This window comes from Cynocephalus volans, chromosome 7 (assembly GCF_027409185.1).
Source record: "Cynocephalus volans isolate mCynVol1 chromosome 7, mCynVol1.pri, whole genome shotgun sequence".
Taxonomy (NCBI): domain Eukaryota; kingdom Metazoa; phylum Chordata; class Mammalia; order Dermoptera; family Cynocephalidae; genus Cynocephalus; species Cynocephalus volans.
In genome coordinates, this window is record NC_084466.1 from 116,765,320 (window position 1) to 116,791,375 (window position 26,056).

Below are 26,056 nucleotides of genomic sequence, written 5' to 3' on the forward strand. Positions count from 1 at the left end.
CTTTGGAGAATAAGTAGATAAATGTCTTAGGTAACATATAGAATAGACAAATGAAGCTCATCTCTGGGAATCTTTTTCCTTTTTTTTCTTTCTTTCTTTTTTTTTTTTTTGGCTGCTGGCCAATGCAGGGATCAGAACCCTTGACCTTGGTGTTAAACACTGAGCTCTAACCAACTGAGCTAAACAACCAGCCCAATCTCCGAGAATTTTGATAACCTATCTTATTTGGTTTGATTTAGTGACAGTGCTGTTTTTCCATCTCTGTATATTCTTTCGATTGGTGTGAGCTAATTTGTTTTTTATCATTTGGTGACATCCTGAGATAATTGGATTGAGAGTTACTGATCTACACTGTAATTGGAGAATGGGTATTACTTGTTTTAGACTTCTAAATTTCAACTAAAATTGAGCATTTTTTAAAAAACTCTTTTTTAATGAGTACACATAATTGGCCTTGTTTGTGTGTGGCTGTTAGTGGCTGTAACCTTAATGACTCATTTATAGAGAATGTTTCCTAAAGATGTCCTTTTCATCTTTGGACTAGGCAACAGTAATTTACTTAATTTATCTTAAATTTGGTTTCAGTGAGCAACCCTAATTAACCTGATTTTTTGCTGATAATCACTCTCAATGGAATCAAATCACAAATCCGGGGATGGATTGAGCGGCACCCAGAAGGAAGCAGCCCTCCGCGCACTGGTCCAGCGCACAGGATATAGCTTGGTCCAGGTAGGAACTTCTTGTAACATCTGCTGACACTCACCACTGAGTTCACAGAGTGGTGGAAATATCAGTGGTCCTAAGATGCAAAATGTGAATGGCTCTTGTGTGACTCTTTAGATGGCTGTCCGTTTCCAAAAGAGAAGGAAATTACATCGTTTCTGTTTTGTAGGTGATCCTGCAGATGACATTCTTTCTAGTCTGGGTTATCAATTCAACCTTAGCTTGTCATTTGAAAGCAGAAACACTGTCCACAGTCTTAGAGACTATCACAGTTTTGAAAGGCCATTGTAGTATATGAAAAGGCAGCTGGAATTTACCACCCAAGACTGTGAAGTAGAACCAAGCTAGTGTTTCATGGATCAGCAGAGAACAAACTATGCAGGAACCAGTCTTAGTTTCCAGAAGATCATGCAGATGTAGAAAGACTTCTAGATGTGGGATATAAGGAATAAGTATTTTGTCAGCCTATCTATTCTAAATTGTTTTCTAGAACACCTGCCCACCCAATATAGGATACATTATTTCTTCCTTTTCAACATTTTTGAAAAGGAAGAAAGAAAAAGCCACAACCTTAAACCCTATTTGTAGACATGGGTTGTTAGGATTATCTGTATATTATTATTGCCCATATAATAACTTTCTTTAGAGAATTTATGATGCATTAAAAAGCAAACTGGTGTTGGATACATCAAAGCAGCAGGCCAACCCATTGCTCACCTTTAGATATTTCAGGAGCGAGTTAGACTCACCAGCCTAGTGTGTTCCCCAAATGCAAAGGCAGGGAGAACATATCAAGCTATCTGTGGTTTTCTCAGTACTCCTTTTCCCTGCTTTGTACAAAATGAGAGGCACCTCCCAATTCTTTCCACTTAAGGAGTACTAGCACTCACAACAGAACAGTGATTGTTTCCAAATATCTTTGTGCAAATTCTCAAAACTCCTGTCAAACTCTCCAACCTCTTTTCTAAGCTTGGAATGTTGTGAGGGAGTTAAAGAATGCAAAAACAGTTTCCTCCTACCTCTGCTCCTGCGTGGTGCTTGGGTGACTTGGTTTTGTATCTAAACCAGAGGCCCAAAGAGCCCAACTCCATCTTAAAATCCTGTTACAAATGAAATAGTATTCAGTTACTAAAAGTGATCACTTAAAAAATTCTGCAAGAAAGAAATTGTGACATGTTATTTTTATAGCTATATAAAAATTTGCTTAATAAAATTTTTTAAAGAAAGAGACTCAAGTAGCAATAGTGATCATATTACTCCATTGTAAAATTTGACATTGTAGAACCTAAAGCTATGATTTACATGGTAACGAAAAAACCAATATATTATGATTTGTAATGTTTTCATATAAAATACTTCTAAAATATATGGCCAACCTGCACATTATATAATAGTAAACATTTATTGGGCACTTATATTCTAACTGCTTTGTGTATATTCATTCATTTAATCCTTACCACAACATTATGAGGTAGCTACTATGATCACCCCCAATTTCCTGGTGAGGAAAACAAGGCATAAAGAGGTTAGGTAACTTGCAAGATCAATAGACTAGAATTCTACTGCTATTGACTGAAATTTCCAGCCAGATCTAGAGAATTTAGTTGTTATAATGTGATCTTTAAGATTGCAGTTTTAGAGATTAGTGTGCCAGGGCATGCAGAAAACATTTTGCTGGAGCTAAACTTTGTAACATGATTCACTTTAAGTAATATTTGTTAGCAGAATGACTATTGGGTCAGGAGTTCACCAGTAATGTAGAAGCCTAAAACTACAAAACTTAGTAATCTAGACCTAAAGCCTCTACCCAAAATATAAATACATGTATGATTCAATCATTTTGAATGAGTTGGAAAGTCCCTCCTGATTTTGGCTGCAAAGTGTGGAAAATCACTCAAGACTTCAAATCAGAAGGCCTATAATTTAACCTGGTCTTTAGCCCTGAGTTGTATGATGTTGAAGAAGTCCCTTAACTGCTCTAAGCGTAATTTTCTAGCAGGTCAACTAAGTTCTTTCCTACCCTATTAGCAATAATTTTGTGATTCTATTATCTTCTGAATCTAGTCATTGGTCAGAAAACTGGACTATTTAGTTGAAAGAGTAGACCAGGCATGTGTTGAGACATAGCCTCAAACTCTTTATAACTTTGTCTACTTCAGTTTTTCTACTCTGGATTATAGAAGTGATTAATACGATTATTTTAAAAAGGTGCTATCAAATTTACTTTTTAAAAACCTCTGTACAAAAGCTGGAATAAACAAACATCTTAATACAATTCAGGGAGCATACCCACTAGATGATAGTTTAGAATTTTATTATATTTGCTAAGTTAGAGTTTAAAAGATTTACTCTTGCTGTATGTTTGCAGTCTCTGATATTGAATGTTGAATTCTTGCAAAACAAGAATTCAAAAACAGTGAGTGACGAATTTGTGCTCTCTTATCACTAGCAGGACAAACACAGCTGCCAAAAATAGAATTTTGCAAGTTACTTAACAACATAAGCCAGTCTTTTATATAGCAACTGATGCAACAGTGCATTCTTGTGAGGATTCAAAATTATGCTCTGTGATATCTTTTTTTATAATTGGGTACATTTGGATATTAATGGCTGAATATTTTATCAAAGTACTTTAGAGAATATTTAATGCAGTTCCCTGCATATAGTAGGCACTGAATAAATATTATCAATAAAGATGATGTAATGTTGACATGTTAAACTTTAAGCTTTATAATTGTATTGTGCCATATAAAAATATTTTGGAAGGCAGTGTGCTACAATGTATACATGTAAACAGTCTTTGTGTCTGGATAACGGAATTATTGTTGGGGTTTTTCTTTCTTTTTTTCCTACTTTTTCACTCTAAACTGTATTTCCCAGTCTTTGTAAAGCTAATGTATATTTCTTTGAGAGTCGAAGAAAAAGATCACATTATGATGATCCTTTTCTCAAGAATGCATTAGTGATGTGGGTCATAAACTCTATGGCATGTGATTGTTCTCCCACCTGTAGTTTTCTCCTTAGAACTAAGAAAATCCATTCTTGTGGATAAGCATATTCAGAAAAGTTTCCACCCAACGTGGAAATGAAGCTAAATATATACTTAATAAAGATCACACTCAGGTTGAATATTTTTTAAAAGTAGACTCAGGATACTTATTTTAAATGACTTAAAATATGGTGTGCATTAGCATTATTTAATTGTACTATTGATAATCTATTTTCTAAAAATCATCACAGCAAAATCAATTTTTATGAGATATGCTAGACCCATTGCTTTCTTAAACCAGTGGTTGACCTGAGTAAACATCAAGGTTTTGCTTTTGTTTTCTGTTTTGTTTCCCGAGTTTCTAGTCTTGAAAACAATGTGTTAGTGTTAGACTTTGGGAATATAGAAGTACAAAATGGAGTGCCTGACCTAAAGTTCTTATAAAGCAGATGAGATGAAAATTAATTTATCCAAAATGAAAAATTTCAGCAAAAGGCACCTTCAAATGAGATGTACAGCTGTGGGTACCACAACATAGGAGGGTTTTTTTGTATAAAGCCTTAAAACTGACCATACTCTTTGACCTAAGAAATGAGGATAAACATTTAGACATAAGGATGCCCATCATAGTGGGATTTATAATTAAAAAAAAATAAAATGTATCCTTAATGTCCAGTAAAATATTAATGGCCAAATAAAATATGATCATCCCTATATTTCCAAACTATATAGTAATGTAAAACTATGACTTCAAAAATTTTTCAAATACATGGAGAAGTATCCAAATTTAAACAGTTAAAAGTCTGAATGCTACATATAAGTTTCCAAATAATATTTTTAAAAAATTATTCACATACCATAAAAAACTTTGGAAAATAACAAAATGTAGTCTCTGATTTAGCAATTTTTTCTTGCTTTATGTGCTTCTTTATTTTCCAAGTTTTTTATGATGAATGTGAGTTGTTTTTATTATGTGAAAAATCTCAAGAAGTGGAAAACAATCTCAAAAATCATTCAGTTAGTAGTAAAAAAAAAATGGAAAAATTTTATGGGAAAACTTCGTTATTAAAGTTAGATGACAAATCTACCTGAGTTCGTTAGGCTATTTTATCTAATTCTTTATATGTTTGAAATTTGTTTAATATTGACATAGTCCAACCCTCTCATTTTGCAGCTAGAAAATAAGCCCCAGAGTCATACAATTATAAACCAGGGGTCAGAAAACCATGACCCATGAGCCCAATGCTGCTACAGCCTGCTTTTATAGTCACTGCAGGCTATTAATGGTGTTTACATTTTTTAATGTTTGTTTAAAAAACTAAAGCTTAAAATATCAACTATTTGGCCTTTTACAGAAAAAGTTTGCTGACCCCAATTCTGATTCCTTAATCTAGCACTCTAATCCACAGTTTTTTAAAGAAAATTCCCTGTAATGGAGAAAAATGTTTAAGCTTCCTTAAAGGGAGTAGTTGCATCCCTCTTCGTCCTGCCCACTCATGCCAACTTGAGCACTGAGCCCTCATTCATTCATCTATTAATCCATCTATTGATTCTACAAAAGGAGACATGGTTTCTGCCTTCACGAAAATTATACTTATGGGTAAGATAGAAAATAAATAAAGAAAGAAACTAAATAATTAAAGATGATGGTAAAGATGATGTTATAAATCAGCTTGTGTGACAGAGAATGGGAGTTTGCCCTTCTTCAGGCAAAAGGACATTGAAGCTGAGACTTACAGGATGAAAGAAAACAAATCTCTCAAGGAGCCAAGGAGAAAACAGCATCCCTGGCAGAGGGGACCACCCAGGCACTACCCCTTCACCAACATATTTGCAAAATGCAGAACAGCTTTGGGCAGTGAAGACATTAATGTGTCTTAATTTCAAAGATCCAGTAAGATTACAGCAGGTAAACAAGAGAAGTAAGCAGGCTTCATCCTTCCCTTTCTCTACTCATCAGCCATGAACCTGGTTTCCTGGGAACCATCCCCTCAAACTAGGAACAAAATCCAATCTTTAATTCCCACCCCTTAAACTTTGCTTTCCATGTACATTCTCTTACATGGAGTTTCAATGCAACTACATCAACTACATGTTTTAATTTTAATTTGTTTAATTCTTCAACAAATAAGACCTTAAGTATGTACAAGTCATAAGGCACAAGGGATAGCACTAGAACAACATAACTGGGTAGGACACCGGTCCTCTTCTAATGGTGCCCTGAATTAAGTTAACTCCCCCATCACTCTGGTTTGATATAATGTACTTTATTAACTTTAATTGGGTGTTTCTAAAATTGCATTATTTCTACAAGTAATACAATAAAAATGAGTAACATTAGGACTCCAGAGTTTACTAATTGGCTTTGTCTAGACAGGCTGAGAGAGAAGCAGATGGAAAAACACTGTGACATTGACATTCTTTTCCAACCACTGCACAAAAACCTTAGGGACAGAAATAGGAATTTGACTTCATGGCAAAATATAGCTCCTGGGTCCTACTTTTTCTTCTATTGCCTGTTCTCACCACCTGCTCACAGACCCTGCTATCCAAGGACTTAGGTCATTCACCAAGTGCATGGATACCAATTCTTTAAATAGGTAGCAATAAGCATGAGAACAGAACAGGACCAGTAGATCATCACAGGCACGTGCTTCCCTAAGTTTATCACCCCAGCCACCCACAGGACAACTTCATTTTAAAACTCCGAACAAGCCTTGCTTCTACTAGCCAGAGATGCCACAGCATGGTGTGAAAGACTCCAAATGAAGGAGCAGTTCTGTGAATCCCTTTACAGAGGGTACGTGTGCCCAACATTTGTGGGAACTTCCTCATCCCAAGAAACAGAAATGTGTTCCAGAAGCTATTTTCAAATAGCAATGAATTTCTCCTCAAATAGCCTAATAGAGTTGGACAGCCAACTTTATATAGATGTGAAGTCTTCAATACAAGATTCAAAATATTTGCAACCTATGCATTATGATGTTTTCCCTTAAACTAGAAGCACAGAGGTTTTCTATTTTACCAGCTTAGAAACTAGTGTGAACTTCCTGAACCAAATATGGAGAAACACAGGCAGGTTTTTTAGACTTTGAACTCTGCTTGCAGGCAACTTCATGATTATTTTAAGTGCTACCAGTTTGTTAACACTAATCAGCAACCAAAAATAAGTGACCCTTCATCTTCAGAACCTGAAAGCTTATCATTATGAATACAAAGATAGCTTTCGAACATAGCTAGGCAAAGAAGAAATTAGCGAGATCACAGAACTATGCAACCATGAATTTGTACAGGACTTCAGCAGCTATGGTTCTTTAAAACATTGTTTCAGAGGTGCTGGAGCAGGGAACTGAGATTATGTTAAATGGTATGTTGTCACAGCCTCAAATAACATTGAATTTTATAGTTGGGGAATTATTCCACTTTCAATTCTCTTTCAGGCTTTCTGACAAGGAGAGTTAGTCACTGGAGGTATGTCTTAAACAGTTCTCCAGCCCCTGCTAATCTTTTTAAACAGAGACCAAGACTGGGGTTTAGAGCTTTTAGTAGACAACAATGTCGGTCTAGAAATTGATCATGATTTACTTCTTTTGCGTTTGTTTTTATAGTTGTCCTCCATTCGCGGGACAAGATACTGATATTCCACTTATAAGAATGATATTTATTTTCTGCTTTGTATAAGTCTCTTTAAGTAATAAAGGGAATCAGTGCAAAAAAAGGCATGAAGTAATTAAAAGAATAGGTGTCAAGTAGATATGCAATTGGAGAAACACTGATTTTTTAAATTCTGTCAGCATTCCATTTAAGGCTTCTATTGACTAACTTACAAAATATCCTACAAACACTTTCGCACATTTAATCATGGTGTCAAAGTCAGCTTCTCTTTCACAAGCATCCTAAAGCCCCCACAGGAGTATTGCAATTACCTAGTTAACCCCACTCCTTGAGAGCTGAAGAAACTAAAGTCAGAAAAGATTAGTGGCTTGCCAAGTCCATCAGCTTGTCAGAAATTAAAATTCATGGGGGTATGGTAAGGAGAATAATGACTATATAAAATTCCTCATGTGCCCAAAACCAAGAGCATTAGATGGCATTGTTCTTGGCATATGCTGAACTGGAGAAAGATAGGAGAGCAATTACCCAAACCAAGTGTTCTTTATTAGGTCTTTATCTGCACATGGGCAGTTTTGCATAACCTAACCACGTCTCCAGCTGCTATAATACTATTTCATTGAAAGAGAAAAACTGTATCTGTAAGTAAATAAAAAGTTATATGGGCCTATTGAATAAAGTATAAGTTCTAAAAGGATAAAAGCCCAGAACGGATGAAGGAGACACCAATGCTTTCACATAGTTATTTCCCGAATGGAATTTAGAGGTTCCTGCATATTAGAGCAGTGTGTCAAGACACCTGCCCAGAGCCAGAAGTGAGCATAAGCACAGCAATGCCTGGCCTCAAAAAGTATATATATACTTTGCAGCATATCATTATGCAAACTGTGCTGCAAAATGTCAACACAGAGCCTTAGAAGTAAGTCAGCATTTTACTCATTCTCTTACGTAGAAACACACATACGCTCAAAAACTGTTTTCTGATTTCTAATTTTGTCTATTCTTGAATTAAATATTCCCATGAATGGCCAAAAACTTACCTTATAAAAAGCCTTACAAAACACTAATTATTTTAAAAAGACTGTTTGCTTTGGTATGCTTCATACATGGAGGTGCTAAATTCCCAAGGGGTAGTGTGCAACACATAACCCTCAAAAGTAAAAAGGGAAATTATTAAAAGATAATATTAAATACATCAAATTGATAAGCATGAATTGGCTTTGCTTCCATAAAACTAATAACTTAAGACAAAATTAGGACTATTTTCCCAGGCAATAGACCTTCAGCCTTCCTAAGTGAAACCGGAAGATGATTCATAATTTACTAATAGTTATTTCCACAGAAAAGCCATATAATACAGTTTTTAAGGTCAAATGTGAGGGCTTTGTGGAAATAAACTATCAAAAGCCAAAAGCCATTTGCATCTTTCTTGATGATTTTTGCCACAGACAAATGCCACTAATAATATTATTTATTTAGTATTTATTAAATCAACTCACTGTTTCTACTCAAGTTTATTTTAAAAGTAAACTTTTTCTCTAATGTAAATGGAAGCCCACAGGTTTTATGTGATAACTAAATTTTTCTAATGTGCATTAAAATAAATATGTAATTACTAAAATAAGGAACATTGGCTTATAAACTACTGAATATCATTTCACATACCACATTCTGACAAACACTAGGCTGTGTGATGATACAGCTTAATTAATTATTATGTTCATTCTCTAGCTTTTCCTCTCTGTTGCTAACTCTAGTTCCACATTTCTACAAATTTCAACAACTCATTTATTTAGTCTTTGAATCACAATTGTTATTACTCTTTCTATTTTTAGGTGAATAATATCAGGCATTAATATGGCGTATGCCTTGCAAGGACTGTAGGAAATAGCTAGTAAGGGTAATGCCAACTTCCAGAATATGTTAAATAAATTCTGCTTTCTAAAAATTCCCAGTCTAAAAATAAATTTTACCAACATGAAGTCACTGATCTTAACAAGATATAAAGATGAACAAACTATCAACACAGATAATTATCTTTTTACATAGAATTAACAAAATGAATATTTCCTATAGCACTGTATGTTGTCCTCAGAGGCAACAAAAACTTTGTAAGACTAATGGTAAAATCACATCTAACAAGATCCTTTTGGTCCATCTTAGTTAAGGCCCCTCAGACTTGCCTTAAACCTTATCATGTAATGAGGGATCTGGTATATAGGTGGAATATAATAGATATAATATCTAATAAAGGCTTTTATTATACCTCACAAATCAATAACGAGGAAAATATAGTACAGACTCTTGAACCACAGTAGACACAGTCCAGAGAGATGTTCTCAATATATCAGTATCAACTCTGAGAACTGTCCACAGGAGTTAGGCCACAGAACCACTGTTTGAGGAATGGCCCTGGTGACTGACAAGCTTGTGAACTCTAGAAATGCCCCCAAGAATGGATAGATTGGCCAGGACCTGACAGAAATGAGCAGGAATAAATACAAACCCAGCCAATTAAAAACTAGATAGGAGAGCAGCTCAAACAATTTAGTTAGAGACAGTATACAATTTCTTTCCTCTTGGAGCAAAAAAACAAAATAAACCAAAGAGAACCAAAAGATGATAATGCATTTGGAATATAACGTTTATAAAGAGCAATTAAAGGAACTGAAATTACTTCTCAAGAAATAACATACTAAATAAGGGTCCATTAATTAATGTCCTTCCAGTTTGTGGATGGGCTCATTTATGGGGGACAACAACCATATGGTCTCCATATTTGGTGAATGTATTAGTCTATTTCTGTTGCTTATAACAAAATATGTAAAACTGGGTCATGTATAAAGAAATAAAATTTATTTCTTACAGTTCTGGAGGCTAAGTCCAAAGTCCAGGAAACATACCTGGTGAGGGCTTTTTCCTGGTGGTGACTCTGTAGCAACACTGGTTATCACATGGCAAAATAGCTGAGCAAGAGAGAGAGAGAGATAAGCTTCTCACTTGCTCTTCTTTTAAAGCTGTCAGAACCATGCCCATTACTCCATGAATGGATGAATCCATTCACAAAGGCAGAGTCCACACAATCTAATCACCTCTTCAAGGCCCCACCTTTCAATTACCTTAATAGGATTTCCCACCTCTTAACACTGTCACAGTGGGGGCCAAGTTTCTAATACGTGAAACTTTGGGAGACACATTTAACCCATTATCAGTGAACTTGAATAGGAAAGTACGTGTAACACCCGACATGAGGAATTATCAGGCTGGTAATCCTGAGAAGAAAAGCCATCTCAACTTCTGAATAGTATATATGCCATAAATTTCACCAGATTGAGAGTTATAAGACCTTTATTATAGTGTTTTCTGCAATAAATTAAACCAGTGTGACCTTAGACAAGTCATATAATATCTCTGAACTCAGTTTCCTCATCTGTACAATAAGTATATTGGGTTAATGTAAAAAACAAAGAAAAATAATGTCATGACTACAAGCACAGACTTAGGATTCAAATTTTGTCTCTGCTGCCTACTACTTGTATGAATTTGGACATTTTGTGCCTTGAATTTCTCATATATGAAATGAGAGTAATAGTATCATCCTCATAGTTTTGTTGAGAAGATTAAATGAGTCAATACATGTAAAACACTTAGTATAATGCTTGACTCAATTGGGGTTAGCTGTTGTTTTTGCTGCTGTTACTATTCTGTGCAAGTAACAGAAGCTAACTCTGGCTGATTAAGCAGAAAAAGAGTTTTATTAAATGGAATACCATTTAATTACTGCACCAGAATTCAGTTTTACTCTACTATAGCCATGGCTGTCCCAGCTGCAAGAGAAGCTGGCAAAGCAAGTATCTGGCATTTTGAAGACCTGTAGGAGAAGGTAGTTTTGCCCAGGTTCCCCAGATGTATAAGTTCAGACGGCTAAAATGAACTCAGGCCATTTAACCTTCCGGCTAAGACTTATTGCTTAGAATGATTTATTGAAGAAGGTTGTGTGGCCTTTATCCAAGGTCATGAAGACGGTAGACATAATCTCTTGAAAACTCTATGGCTTCATCATGAAGGGCTTAAAATATCTGTAACAGAGGAACTTCCAAATACTCTTGACATACACACTGATTTACTGGGTAGGCTCAGCATCCAATATTATAGCCATTGGATTTATAGCTAGAATTAGGTCCTCAAATTTTAATTTACATAGTTGAAGATTTTCCACCTATTTGTGTTTGACTAGAGAGAGAAAATAGTTTCCGAGTCTTCAACTGGAAAAATAAAATTTCCCAGAGTTTAATGAACATTTTCTCATAAAGAAAAAAATAATCCAAACATCTATATTCTTTTTCTCTGAACTATTAATACATTTGTGCCGCTGGGAGAATGCATCCCATGAGAAGGACATCAGCCAGGAGGGAAAAGAGCAGTTATAACTGGGATTTATCTATTTTAAACTCCTCAACTATAAAAATAGTGTCCGAAATACCAGCAACCCAGAGTCCAACTGTCCTTTCTGAGTAATGGACAGCTATTCTAACCCCGTGACTAATGCCCAACGCCTGTGTTAAATTGCTCTGGACTTCCACCACTGGAGCATTCTCAGCCTGGTAGGTGGTTTACAGAACAAATTTCTCCCACCGCGTGAACTTCAGATCATCTCTGAACCAGTCAAACTCTGCAATCCCCAAAAATGTTCTTGGGGAATTTTTTTCAAGTGTTTATAGGAACCACAGAAAGACAATTAATAAACCTTCCCGCCCAATCATTTTGGATCATAAGCAGATGAATCCTATGTGCATGATATGCACAAGATAGTTTGGTGACATTTTTAAGCAATTATAGCAATCAAAAATTTGAAGGGGAAATAAAATGTTATGCTGCTTGTTGCCTATTTTTTTTTTCAAACTATCAGACAAAGCTTGTCAAATCAAATTCTGAAGTAGCCACTTTACTAATACAGGATGAAAGTTTGGTTTCCTCAAGATGAAAAGTAAAAATACTACCAAATTTATGCTAAATGTATTCCAAAAATCTATTGAATGTCATAGACACCTAAGATATACAGAAATGGGCTCAGAGGAATTATCGTTACCTAAGTGGAGAAAGTTGGCCTGGAGAAGAGGATGGTAGTTTGGCAGCAGTAATCTGCCTCTCTGTAAGCAACAGATGTGACATATGTTCTCCCCCAAATTTTGTGTAATAAAGTAACTGGAAATTGAAAAGGATTTTAAATGCAACAGGAAGTTTGCTATTTAATGGCATGACAATTTTTTTTCATAAATGAGGAGTTTTTAAACGTATGTTTCTATTGTAAGTGACCGGGCTTCCATATCTCAAAGCAGCAAAATGTAGGGGTTAAGCTGATAAACTCTGAAGCCTGACTGCCTGGGTTCAAATCCTGGCTTCTCTACTTCCCAACCATGTGATCTCACCAAGCTAATCTCTCTAGGCCTCAGTGTCTTTTGTAAAATGGGATAATAACAGTCCTTAATGCATGATGTTGTGAGTATTAGAACAGCATCTGGCATATAGTAAGTGCTATATAGGCATTTGTTAAAAGATAAATAAAGCATTTGATATCCCTGCAAATCTCAAGTTAACATTTTTTTAGAAAATTCTTGATTGAGATATAGACCACTAAATTTTTTTCTATAAGCATAAAACAGTTCATTTCTCAGATTTTTCAGTGATACAAAAGTTTTGCCACTGGACAATCCTAAAAGAATACAGGAAGAAAGAAAGAATACAAGAACTCTCTAGGCGAAAATGTAAATATTCAGTAAGACAAAAAATAACCAGTTGTTTGAAGCAAAAAGTAATACACACAAGGTAGAAGACTCATGTGACATTTTTTATTATTAGCATTTAAAGAAACATGATATAAATTATTAGTAATAAAAACTTGATTGTGACCACAGACGTCATTTAAGTACTGTTAGCCTTTGTGCTTACACTTATAAATACTAATTATAAGTGTTTTTATGATACATAAATTATAATAACACTTCTACTCATAACTGAGAAAGACTCAAGTTGTTATATGAGGGTACTTCAAAAAGTTTGTTGAAAAATAAAATGAAAAGGTAGTATGCATCTTTCACATGAACTTTTTGAAGACCTCTCATATATAAAGATTTAACAGTGATACTATAACTGCTTTACTTTGACTTTAAACAACAAACAGCTATCATACGAAACAGTGTCTTTAAGCAACTAACATATATCTTTTAAAAATATACATAGAAAACACAATAAATTGTTAACTCTAGTCACCCCACAGAGCACTAGTGTTCACTGGAACTTATTCCTCTTATCTGACTGCAATTTTGCGTTCATTAACCAGCCTGTCCTATCCTCCCCTCCCCTCTACCCCTCCCATCCTCTAGTAACCACTATATTACTCTACTTCCATCAGATCAGCATTCCTAGCTCCCACATATCAGTGAGGACATGAGGTATTTCTCCCTCTGTGCCTGGCGGACTTCACTTCACATAATGTCCTCCAGATTCATCCCTGTTGCTTTGGATGATAGAATTTCATTTTTTTATGGCTGAATACTATTCAATTGTGTGAATATGCCACATGTTCTTTATCCATTCATCTGTTGATGAACACTTCGGTTGATTCCACATCTTATATTTTTAAATAGCTATAAGAGAAGACTTTGAATACTCCCAACACAAAGAAATGGTAATTGTTTGAGGTGATGGATATGCTAATTACCCTGATTTGATCATTACACATTGCATTCATGTATCAAAATATCACACTGTACTCCATAAATATGTACAATTATTGTGTGTCAATTAAAAATAATGATGAAAAAAAGTAAAAAAATATGTATACATAGAAAGATATTTGGAAAGGCAGACAGAAACTTAACTGTAATTGCCTCTAAGGATGGGTAGGGTGGTGATACACTGTAGAATTTTTCTTTTCACTTTATACATTACTGTTTTTCTCCAAAAATAAGTATGTTTTTATAGCATTAAACTTCCTAAAATATTAATTGTAGAAGTTAGTAATGAATACTGACACGTGTTCTGTTTTTATTTTCCTTTCTCCAAAAACCATAATAAAATGTAATGACAAAGAGCTCTGTCTGTGCCTAAGTGGAAAGTAATGTGTTTACCTCTCCCCAGCACATGAACTATTTCAGGTCAATAGTGGTGGATTAGGCCCATACCTCACTTTGGGGCTCATGAAATTATTTTTAGGTATTTATTCCCTAGAAAAACAAAGATAGTTAGCACTGCAGAGAAAAACGAATGCTACTACTCCCCGGAGAGGACATTGTTAGAGCAAAGTAAAAAAAGAAACAAAAGTTAATTCTGTGTGGACTAAGAATATCATTGTTCCCCACATGAAGATCCAACATTACTAAACACCTCTCACAATCTTGTCAGCTTTGGAAACAGATTTAAGTCCTTACCAGTTATTCCCAAAATTAGTCAGTTCACTCCTCCAAATGTTAACCTCTATATGTTCCTATTTAGGGGCCTGCATTGCCTTGCGTGCCATATGAAATAACCTATGTCCAGCGAGGCAAGAAGGCAATTAACTATTGGAGATAAATCACAGGCCACACACATATTTGATACAATATCTTCCCCAATCGAAAGCTGACATTATCCCTACTTTGCAAAGGGGAAAATTTCGAAGAAGTTAAGTTATTTGCCTGAGGTCCCACAGATAGCGACTGATGGAGTCAAGCAGTCTGGCTCTGGGGACCCTTATGACCATACCACACACCCTCAACATCAAATCAGTCCCAGATTTAAATTATACGCAGATCCTTTGATGATCAGGCTTTGGGGAATTTACGTGACAAAAGAAAAACACCTCAATTTGTTAATAAAGTAGCTCTCATGTCAAGTGTTTTTACTACAATAAAATAAAATTTGTAAAAATAATAACCAACCCCTTATATTTGTCCAGCACTTTACAAGTTTTAACAATGCTTATCTCGAGCAAGTTGCTGAAGCACAGACCATGGTATTATAATCCACATAAAAGATCTTTGCTTTTGTCCTCTAGTCAACTATGATTACTTATCAATGATCAATATGCTTCTTATTGTGAAATGATTTTGAAAAATAATCAAAGAAATAGAACTAAAGATTCTATTGTTTTCTTCTCTCCTTTGTGCATTGTGCCCCGGATCTGCAGGAAAATGGACAAAGAAAATATGGCGGCCCTCCTCCTGGTTGGGAGGCTGCACCCCCAGAAAGGGGCTGTGAAATTTTTATTGGAAAACTTCCCCGAGACCTTTTTGAGGATGAACTTATACCACTATGTGAAAAAGTGAGTCCAAATTTAATATCTAATTTTTCTTTTCTTTCAAGGGAAAAATGCTAGTCTCTTCACTTTGTTTTCACTCATTCTTCTTGGTCGGTGATGGTTTCTCTTCCAATTGCTATTCCTCAATCATGGACAAAATTAAAACCTTCCTAGCCATTAGTGACTGTCCCCCAACTATCACTGCCTTGACCCAGCTCTTTGTCTGGTTACTGACAGCTTGAACTACCACTGCTAATGACTTTCGAATCTATATCTTGTTCCCTAATCTCTCCACTGGCATGGCCATCCCACTGCATATTCAATGTATCTATAAACCGAAGATAACACTACAACCACCTGTCTGAAATAAGGTATTGCTCCAACTTGACATTTTAATATGGTGTTATAAAGTGCAACACTTTCACATAAAAATAATGTGTATGATTGCCATGGCTCAAACATGTACCTGTACATATTGATCCACAATGAAATTTTCTTCTACATGTCTGATTTCTTGTGTATCTTAATGCATCAATAAGATTAAGAACATGGTTTCTCAATGTCATTATATAATTACTAAGGAATAAATATCTTCAATTTCAATTCTTAATGATATTTTGTTACAAACCCAAAATTAAAAGGAGAATACACAATTTAAATTTATTTTTAATAATTTTTTTCTTTATAAAAAATATTTATTTGATTTATTGAATCAAAATTGATTATACATATTTTGGGGGTTCAACATCGAGATATGTTGATGAAATCAATATTACTAGAATGTATATTGTTACAATTTGTAATTATTCTTTATGCCTCTTGTCCAATCTCTCCCCATCCCCAAACATTTTTAATAATTTATCAAGTGTTTTTAGCAATAAGCACAGTCCTCGAAAATTTAGTGTATGTGAGAGTTTAGCTCTTTCCTAACTACCAAAATCAATTGTGCATATGTGTATGTGAATGTGCATGTAACTCAGTCTCAGAACAGCACATAATTTTATATATACAATCCCACTTGATACAGGGACAAATTATGTGTACTTAATCCTGTAAGAACCGTGTAGTCTTAATCTGAAAATAAGCATCAAGAAACACCTGAATTACAGAGATGAAACATACCTAAACTCTTTCCTAATGAGCCCAGAAGAAATAGGCATCCATGACTGAATACATTGAGGGAAGAGGGGTGTTGAGGCTGAAACAAGGGGCATCCAACTACTAAGTCAATGGTATGTTCTTAATGACACTTCTCCCCACACATGCCCAGTGTATCTATTTGAGCCACCCTTCTTATGCAGCCAGCAATAATAAATTGCTGAGTCTGGATTGCTGGAGAACAGTTGGGGTGGTGGGATGGAGTAGCATACAGGCAAGCAGAGGAGCTGTAGCCAGTGGGGTAGAGTGCCTGCTCTCCTGCTATGGAGGTCCTGGCCCTGAGTCAGTTCTATCAAGACTAGCATTTACCTTCAGCCTACACACTGAGAAAACAACAACAGGGGCTCCCCAGATCACCCTCTGAAACACACCTGTGTGCATTTTGATGTCATGGCAGGGGAAAAAGACAGCTAAGAAGTTAGTTTAGCAAAGTTCCAAAGTTCTGTTTTTTTTCAAAGTTCAGTAATAGAGTAAAACCAAGTAAAGGTCAAACGATGGAGACTTCAGAGGCCAATTTAGAGGGCACAGACAAATCTATCAAGAAATTGTACTTTTGATGACAAATGTGTTTACAAGTCCCTAGGACACTCCATAAATCTTCAGATACTGCGTGACGAAAGATTATTTGCTCTGTCAAAAATACATTCTGTTAACTCAGGCTAAAGTCGCTTATACATGTTTTCTTTATTTAACTTGACTTTTCCCATGAGTCGGATAACTGATCTGAACACAGAATAAAAATAGGCAAAACATTCCACATGAGATGCAAATGCCAAATACTGGCAGGAAGCAAACTTCAGAAAACACTGGGTGTGTGTCTGTGTGTGTGTGTACATGTGTGTGCTGTACATGCACACATGTTCATTTGGAAGAAAAATATATAAATATGAATTTTCTTTTTCTATTACTTATAGATTGGTAAAATTTATGAAATGAGAATGATGATGGATTTTAATGGCAACAATAGAGGATATGCATTTGTAACGTTCTCAAATAAACTGGAAGCCAAGAATGCAATCAAGCAACTTAATAATTATGAAATTAGGTAAGATCCACCTCTTCTAGGTTGAAAGTGAATCAGACAATGCACTTTTAACTTTTTTTAATCAAGTTTATCTAATGTAGTAAATGTGAAAGATAGTCAAATGAGAAATGAAATAGGCTAGTTCTTTTCCTCGATGAAAATTAATTTGATTAAATATTTAATATCAATACTAGATGAAGTGCCAAACTAAGTTCTGTGAAATGTTCAAAGAAACAAAATTCATTAATTCTCCATTTTAAGAAATAAGTTCAGGACACTGTTCAAAATTCTAGAAATATATCAAGATACTATGCTCACAGGAAACAAATATACAAGTATAAGATTATTTTAAATGATATGAACAAATAAAACCCGGGATGGGATAAAGTTGTGTGAGGAGTTGTCTAGTCTTACTTGGTGTATATGAGAAAATACTCTCTGGGAAAAGTGAAATTTGATCTGACACTTGAATGAAAAGAGCCAGTCATGATAGTAAGACCTGGAAAAGATTATTCCAGGAAAACAGAGAACACCATGTGCAAAGTTCCCAAAACGAGAACAAGCTCGATATGTCTGAGGGACAGAAAGAAAGCCAGCATGGCTGGGACACAGTAGGGAGAGGAGGGTCGAAGGCCATGAGGTTGGGCAGAGCTTTATACTCCATGACGATAATGTTGAATTTCGAATTTTTTTTGTAATGAAAAGGGGGACGTGCAGGAGGGTTTTAATTCCATTTACAATTTTTAAAACATTCATTTTGCTGTTGGGTGGAGAATGGACTGAAAGAGTAGAACCAGTCAGGAAACCTTGCAGGAGTCTAGGTCTAGACAAGAAGCGATGGGTGCTGCACAAGAGGTCAGTGGAGAGGCGGTAAAAAAGGGTCGGATTTTGGACCTATTTTGGAGGTTGAGTCGACAAGACTGGCTAGTACTGGATTTAGAGGGTGAGAGAATTCAGAATTCAGGGAGGAAACCTAGGATTTGGGTCCATTTCTGTGGATGTGCTTGTGCCAGTGAGTTGGAAAAGCCTGGGCAATAAATAGCAAGAAGCACACGAAGAGCTCTGTCTGGAGCACTTTGTGCTTACCTGTTTGTGCATTTGAGATGCACATTACATGTCCCAGGAGAGGGGTTGAGGAGGTGACTGTCTACATGATAGTGGGGTCAAGAGAAAGGTCATGGTTGGAATATAAATTTGAGGGTCAGCCAAATATAGACAGCATATAAAACCACGGGGCTACAGGAGGGTTCCAGGATGTAAGAGATCCTGTGCAATCAATAATCAGTCTTCATCAACTGGAAATAGGGCTACTGATTTCATGAAATTGTCTGAGTTCTAAAACCTTCACTCAGAGAGGAAACTTTCATAAATCCTTTTCTGAAAGAAAGGGCCACCTGGGAGGGAGGTCAGTGCAGCAGTTAAAAAACAATAGCTTTGGGGTCAGTCAGGCTTCCCTTGAGTGCCAGCAAGTAACTTAACATCTCTGTGCCTCACTCTCCTCATCTATAAAACAGAGATAATACCCATTTCCTAGGTTTTATTGTGGAGACACTATAAAGATTTTTAAATACTTAACCCAGTATTTGGAATGAATGCAGCAATAAGTCAACAAATGATAAAACTACTATATATTAGCACAGTTCGTCAATTCTAAGATGCAGTTTTTCACATCTATTTCCCTTTCTGAAATCAAGATGTACCTTAAAATTGCTGGAATCTTAAATTTGATGAATGCAAAGTGGATTTCCCATGATTATTTTTCTCCCACTTCCTATAGACCCAAAATAAGTCACACGTTTTCCTTGTAATTCTGTAAATCAGTCAACAACTGGGTCATTTTTCTTAAACTCCTTAGCCACAGGAAGATCAATGGATTTGGCAACTACTAGTGTCCAAGCCACTCAGTCTCAAGGTTGGATTCCAGAACAGAGTCTTGGAGAATATATAAAGGAGGCTCCCTTCCCATACATGCCCCCATGGACCCCAAAGAGCTTTGTGTGGTATGTGGAGGCTTGTTTAGAGTAGGAATCAGGAGACCTGAGGTCTACCCCAGAATCCTTTGGACAAATCCTTTGGCCTCTTTGTACATCACTTTTATTGTTAGCACCTAATCACACAGAAGTGTGCTGAGCGACCCCATGAAATAATATACACTGAAGTTCTTTGGAAAGGACATAAGCCATATTTTAATACAGCTTTTTAATATTACAGTTACATGATTTCAGAGATTGGAAGTTCCCCCATTCCCTGATCTTTCATGGAACCTGGACATTCTAACAGTAAGGGTTATTCCCCAAATGGCTTTTGAGTTGAAATACATGTGGACTTGGTCATGCAGGGAATCAACAGGGTTTGCTGTATCTACTTAAACTGTTACCCACTGGGTCCTGTTAATACTTTTGAAAATAGATATAACTAATAAATAGAATCAATCCACCACAGTCACTGATAATTAACAGTATCCTCTGTGAATTTCAGTGTCTTGTCTGCAAAATAGGGATAAAATATACCTTCCTCCTGGGGTGTTATGAAAAATACACGAGATAATGCACACACATCTCAGTGCCTGACACGTAGTAGGCGCTCTATAAATTATGGTTATGGTGGTGGTGATGGAGGAGGTGGGGGGAGAACAGGAGGAGGAGAAATATAACTAAGAATTTGGAAAAAGAAAGTTAGTGGCCAAGATCCCAATCAAACCTCAGGTTGAATGCCAGAAGAGAGGTAAAGGCACGGAGTTTCTTTAAAATTTAGGGCGTGGGGTAAATAGAATATGAAATAGCAGAATAGAGTCCCCAGAGCCAAACTCACCTACTAAATCTCTGCCTCGGGTCAGTCCTGTCAGAGAGAAAATATTCTTGTGGAGAAAAGAATAACTTTTGATTTGCTTTTAGCCACCATTTCTCGGGGGATAGATAAGGCTCTTACCCGGGAAAGTCACAGGATGGTCATTCCCTCCTCCTCTTCATCAAATATTCACTGAACGTCATCTAAATGCCTGGCTTCTGGAGACATCAAAGTCATGTCCTCAGCTTTTGAGAGATGGCTCTGTCTCCAGGTAATTCTGGGCAAGGTGCCCAACAAACCACACACATTTTAAAATAGGGTATGAAAGTTCTAGGCTTCCCCTGCTGGTGTATGACCAGCCCCTGAACTATAAAAAATAATACAATTTCTAAATAAATAATATTGTGAAAGAGAGGGTATTTTGTTTTTTAAGTGAAGTGAAAAAAAAAAACAAAACAAAACTGGAAGATCATTTCATTAACCCTTTCCCCCCCAAAAAAGCATGTTCCTCAGGCAATGTTCACCAGACTGAGATGAGCTGTCATGCATTTGACATATGGTTTTTGGTTCTTCTGCAAAGCATAGCAGACAATGAGAACAGTGGCCCAACCCTGGTCAGAATACCTGCCAATAACCAAGAGTCACTAGTTCCAAGGAAATCAGACCAATCTCCCACTTACCTGGCTGAGTTTTTACTCATGATGAATGATTAGTTTTTGTTAAGGATACTTTACTCATTTTTAATAACTTTGTGTTATTACAAAAGTCATACAGTCTAATATACAATACATAGAAAACATCAAAATGCACAAAATAATAATTAAAAGCTATCCCTTTATAACCCCATTGCCCAAAGATAACCACTGTGTTGACATTTTTTGTCTTTCCAGATTTTCTATACATTTTTAATCAAGTGGCCTTCTCACATACTTATTTAACAGTCTTTTTTTTTAGCCAAGTGAAATATTGTGAACTGTTCTTTTTAAACCAATATTCTTCTATACTACTATTTTTATTGACTGCAAAGCATTCTGTAATATGAATGCCCATCTTTTGTTTACCAGTGATTCTCAGTCAGGAGCAGCACTGTCTACCTCAGGGGACATTTAGAAAGGTGGGAAGGCATTTTCAGATGACCTGATGGGTGTCCATTGGCATTTAGTGGGCAAGAAACAGGGATGATAAATACCCTACAGCACACAATGATGAAACGTTCAGTCCCAAAGCCAATAACATCTCAGTTGAGATATATTAAGCCAGTTCTTTATGGTGAGATACTTTGTTAATTTCCAGTTTTGGGGGCTATTTTAAGTAGCAGCAATGAATATCTGTATCCGTAAATCTTGGTGCTTACCTCTATTTCCTAAGGACATTTCCCAGAAGAGGCATTATTTGGTCAAAGGTTATGCACACTTTAGACTTTTGACCAGAATAGATTAACCAATCTATAATCTGCCAATGAAGGAATATTTCAACTTGCTAATAAGCAACTCTGTGCAGTAGAAGAAACAAGGACTGAGATCCCATAGGCCAGTGTCATCCCTTGAAATCTATAGAATCTTAAGCAAGTCATTTAATTTCTTGGAGTCCGAAGTTCATCTGCAAAATGGAAATAATGCCTACTCTGCCCATCTCACAGACTCCTTATGTGGGCCAAATAAGATAATATGTGAAAATGTATTCAAGTATAAGAGACAATTTTTAATAGCGATCATTTGAGAACTGCTTTTCTCTTTGGCTGGAAAAGAAAAGAAGCACCAGGGGATGCAAATTCAAATGCCTGCAGGGCCAGGCAGCCGACACAAGCATTGGGGGCCAGGTGTAGGAGCCTCAGTATTGAGGCTGCAGGGAGTGGAGAAGACTGATAATAACTGATGGATGCACAGCTGGCATCAAAGAGAGCAAGTACTATTTGGCTTCAAATAATTTGTTTCCTTTAGAAATGTAGGGCAGTTTCTTTTTCGTAAGATATTTTAATCCATTTTTATGAAGCATGAAATTATAACTTGAGTATCTAAAGTTATTCTTTACTTCTTTTAAAAAGTGTATTTTTATGTTATTTTTTTTTCTAAATGTAGGACACATGTTGACACATCTTTGATCTCTCAAAAGAAGACACAACTCTCCAAACACTGGCTTAAACACTATGAAGACCAAACATCCCACATCTGCAGGCCACATCTGGCCATACATTTCCAACCTCCACCTTAAACCTTAACCACACGCGGATTCTCACCAATCAAAATGCCTGCTCTTTTTGCAGAAATGGGCGTCTCTTAGGGGTTTGTGCCAGTGTGGACAACTGCCGATTGTTTGTCGGGGGAATTCCAAAAGCCAAAAAAAGAGAAGAAATCTTAACAGAGATGAGAAAGGTCACTGAAGGAGTTGTTGACGTCATTGTCTACCCTAGCGCTGCAGATAAAACCAAAAACCGGGGCTTTGCCTTTGTGGAGTATGAGAGTCATCGGGCAGCCGCCATGGCCAGGAGGAAACTGCTACCAGGTTAGCAACCCCCTCCTCAAAGATGACACTTCTCCCTGTAGCCTGGCTGCCTCAGGCTGCTGTGCTCTGAGCAAAGCACACAGCGGCTTGTGGCTGTTTTTTCTTTTTTATTCACTCTGTGTCCTTGATGATGTTATACAGTATTTTAAACTCCATCCTTTTTAACTATCCCACAGTTGATTCAGTTCCCTGAAGTTTTCACAGACTGGGTTTTGAAAAATAGTCATTCTGTGCATTGAGTCTAATTTACATGCACTGGAGAAATCCAGAGCCTAAAGAGATAGCAATCCTGTAATGTGCACATAAAATGAAGAATCGCCTTAAAATTAAATATATCAATCACAATTATTTTTGTATATAGATTTTGTTATCAGGCTTATTAGAAATTACAATGTAAAAATAATAAACCCCGAGTGATACATTATCCCAATGACAATTAAGTTATATATGCTTTTATTACGACTCCCTAGTGTCTAATAATTTCTATCTAATTTGAAGGAAGAGAAATAAAATCTCTCCTCAAAAAGGCACCTTCCTACAACCACAGGGTAGGTCTCATTTGGGCAATAACCATCAATTCCTGAGTTGAGAAGACCCCACCAGGACAGTGCCTTGGTCAGACCAACTCGGGAAAAATTGTTTTAAAGTCCTTCACTCACTCTAAAATATTGACTAAATCTTATACAAAGTCAGGTATAAAAATGAATTAATATTAAGAGGATTTCTTAATAACAGACTGGACACATTGGACTCAACTTGTCTCCTGAAAATTACGGGAGAGCCGCCAGATTTAAAAACCAAACCAGACAAAAACATCTAGATGTATCTTGCCCTTGTACACATTCTTAAAAACAAAACCAATAGTAGGATTAGCCCTCTAGAAATTTTCAAAATTGCAAAATAGCTTCTGAGCTTGGGGAAGATTTTTTAATAATATTTTCATGAAATGAATCCTATTTTCTTAAGGTGAAAAATATTTGAGATAGCTCCAAAAATTGCTGTTAGAGAGGTGGACATGTGTAAGGTTGAAGCTTTCAGTGCCCACTTCTTCAGGCTTCACTAACCAATGGTCAGGCCATCTGAATCACAGCCCACGGCCACTAGAACTCCTCAAGGGGCATGCCTCATCTCTGGGTGATTTGGACTTAGTACTTTGCTGCCTTCTTCAATTCTTCTGTCTTCTTCAACACCAACAATTCTGCCGTTGGAAAGTCCCTTGCAACCATCCTGTGCCCAGGTCATTGTCATCTAAACACATGTATTCTCAACCTTAGATTATTTTGTCTTGTCTCATTATTATTCTCCCAGCTCTGATCTCTCAGATGAACCCCACCCTCTGCCTATTCATCCTGAACATTACCACCAGACTAACGTTGCCAAAACACCCTATCATCTTTTCAACAAGTTCTTGCAAATAGGAGGAATTCAATCTCTATCTATTTATAGGCTAAATGGTGTCACTCACTCACCAGTTCAGAAATATCCAACTCCCTGCTGCATGTGAGATAATGTCTAATCTCTGAGTCTGATACTCAAGGCCTTCCATTCATGTCTCTAGTCCTTTATGTCTATATTTGTGACCTCTTTTTCCCAATAAAAACCCTCCTTTCTATCGGGACAGACTTCTCAGTGTCATAGATGTCACCATGCTCATTTCTGTCTCCTTCATTCCTAATGCTGTATTCTCTACTAGAAGGACCTGCCCTTCCTTCACTCATGGCGTTTGCACCCGCTCAGCCAACACCTCCATGAAAACCTCACTGCCATTATTTCAGCTTGCATTTATCACTTTCCTCCCTCCATCCAGGCAGCCATTCATTATCTGTAAAAGCAGATATGTAAAAGCATCATTTTGGAGATGGGGGAGGATGTCTGTGAAATAGAGTTCAGAATGAATGAGAGACAGTTTTCATTGTTCAGACAGTCAGTGCTCCTAGAGAGTCTGAACCTCCTGAAAGCTTCCCCATCTCTCCAAAGAAAACAGTGTATCGGCCCACCAAAAGACCCTCTGTCTTTACAAAAGTGGAGGGGAATAGACCGCATAGAGCTGAGCCGCTGAGCTTCAGAAATTCTCAAGCACCATGTTATGCTTCCATCCAAGGCCCCGAGTCTTCCTTATGGATTCCCCGTCCATGATCCAGCAATAGAGAGGTTACCTTTCTCTTCCAATTCTCTATCTATATTCATCATGATCCAAAGCAGACTCTCTTACCTATGGCCCTTTGAGCTGGCCTCAGCTGGGTTTTACCCAGCTGGATTTTATTCGGACTGCCTCCTCAGCAAACTAACAAGATGAGAGGCACAGTGATGAATGAGCCGGCCAGAGCAAACTGTTCCACTTCTAACGAGACCTCACAACAAAATCTATTACTCATTTGGATCACTCTTCCTATCACTCCACTGTAGTCTAAACAATGCAATGGATTTCAGTAATTGACAACCCTCTAGAGAGTCTAGTTTTAAAAAGTAAAATCTTTAAAAAGAATGATAACCAAGGACCATAAGAAGCTTTTCCTTCTTAAATGATCCAGACTTGGAAACAGACAGAAAACTGTTGTCATGTAATTGCTCTCCAGCTACCCACCTCTTCTCTTAGCAGCAATTTCTTCTTGCCAAATCCTGTCTTTGTTGAGCTGTGTGGAGCAGTTTTTGCATCTAACTCAGGGACTATCAAGGCATTCTAAGGATGCTCTGCAAAACCGCTGTAGCAGTGATTGCCAGCTTCAGGCTGCACCAGAATCACCTGGAGGGCTTGTTAGTACACAGATTGCGGGGCCCACCACCAGCATTCCTGAATTGGTAGGTCTGGTATGGGAGCAAGTAACCTGCATTTACAAGTTCCCAGGATGCTGCTGCTACCAAGACCACAAGTTTGAGAGCCTGTGATCTAAATCAGTGATTGTTCATTCTGGGCTGCATGTTAAAATTACTTGAGATTATTATTTTTTTATTTTTTTATTTAGTTATTTTTTTAAACTCTATG

At 36.7% G+C, this 26,056-nt stretch overlaps 1 protein-coding gene across 2 annotated transcripts in view; it reads left to right on the plus strand.

The window, feature by feature from the left end:
* Positions 1-630: 630 nt before the first annotated feature.
* The window catches only part of A1CF (APOBEC1 complementation factor), a 50,169-nt gene continuing 24,743 nt past the window's right edge, over positions 631-26,056 (plus strand). For both annotated transcript variants that reach the window (XM_063102854.1, XM_063102855.1), the window contains exons 1-4: positions 631-729; positions 15,492-15,626; positions 17,675-17,805; positions 22,835-23,073. In XM_063102854.1, coding sequence (XP_062958924.1) covers positions 631-729; positions 15,492-15,626; positions 17,675-17,805; positions 22,835-23,073 — 604 coding nt within the window. The remainder of the gene's footprint in view (positions 730-15,491; positions 15,627-17,674; positions 17,806-22,834; positions 23,074-26,056) is intronic.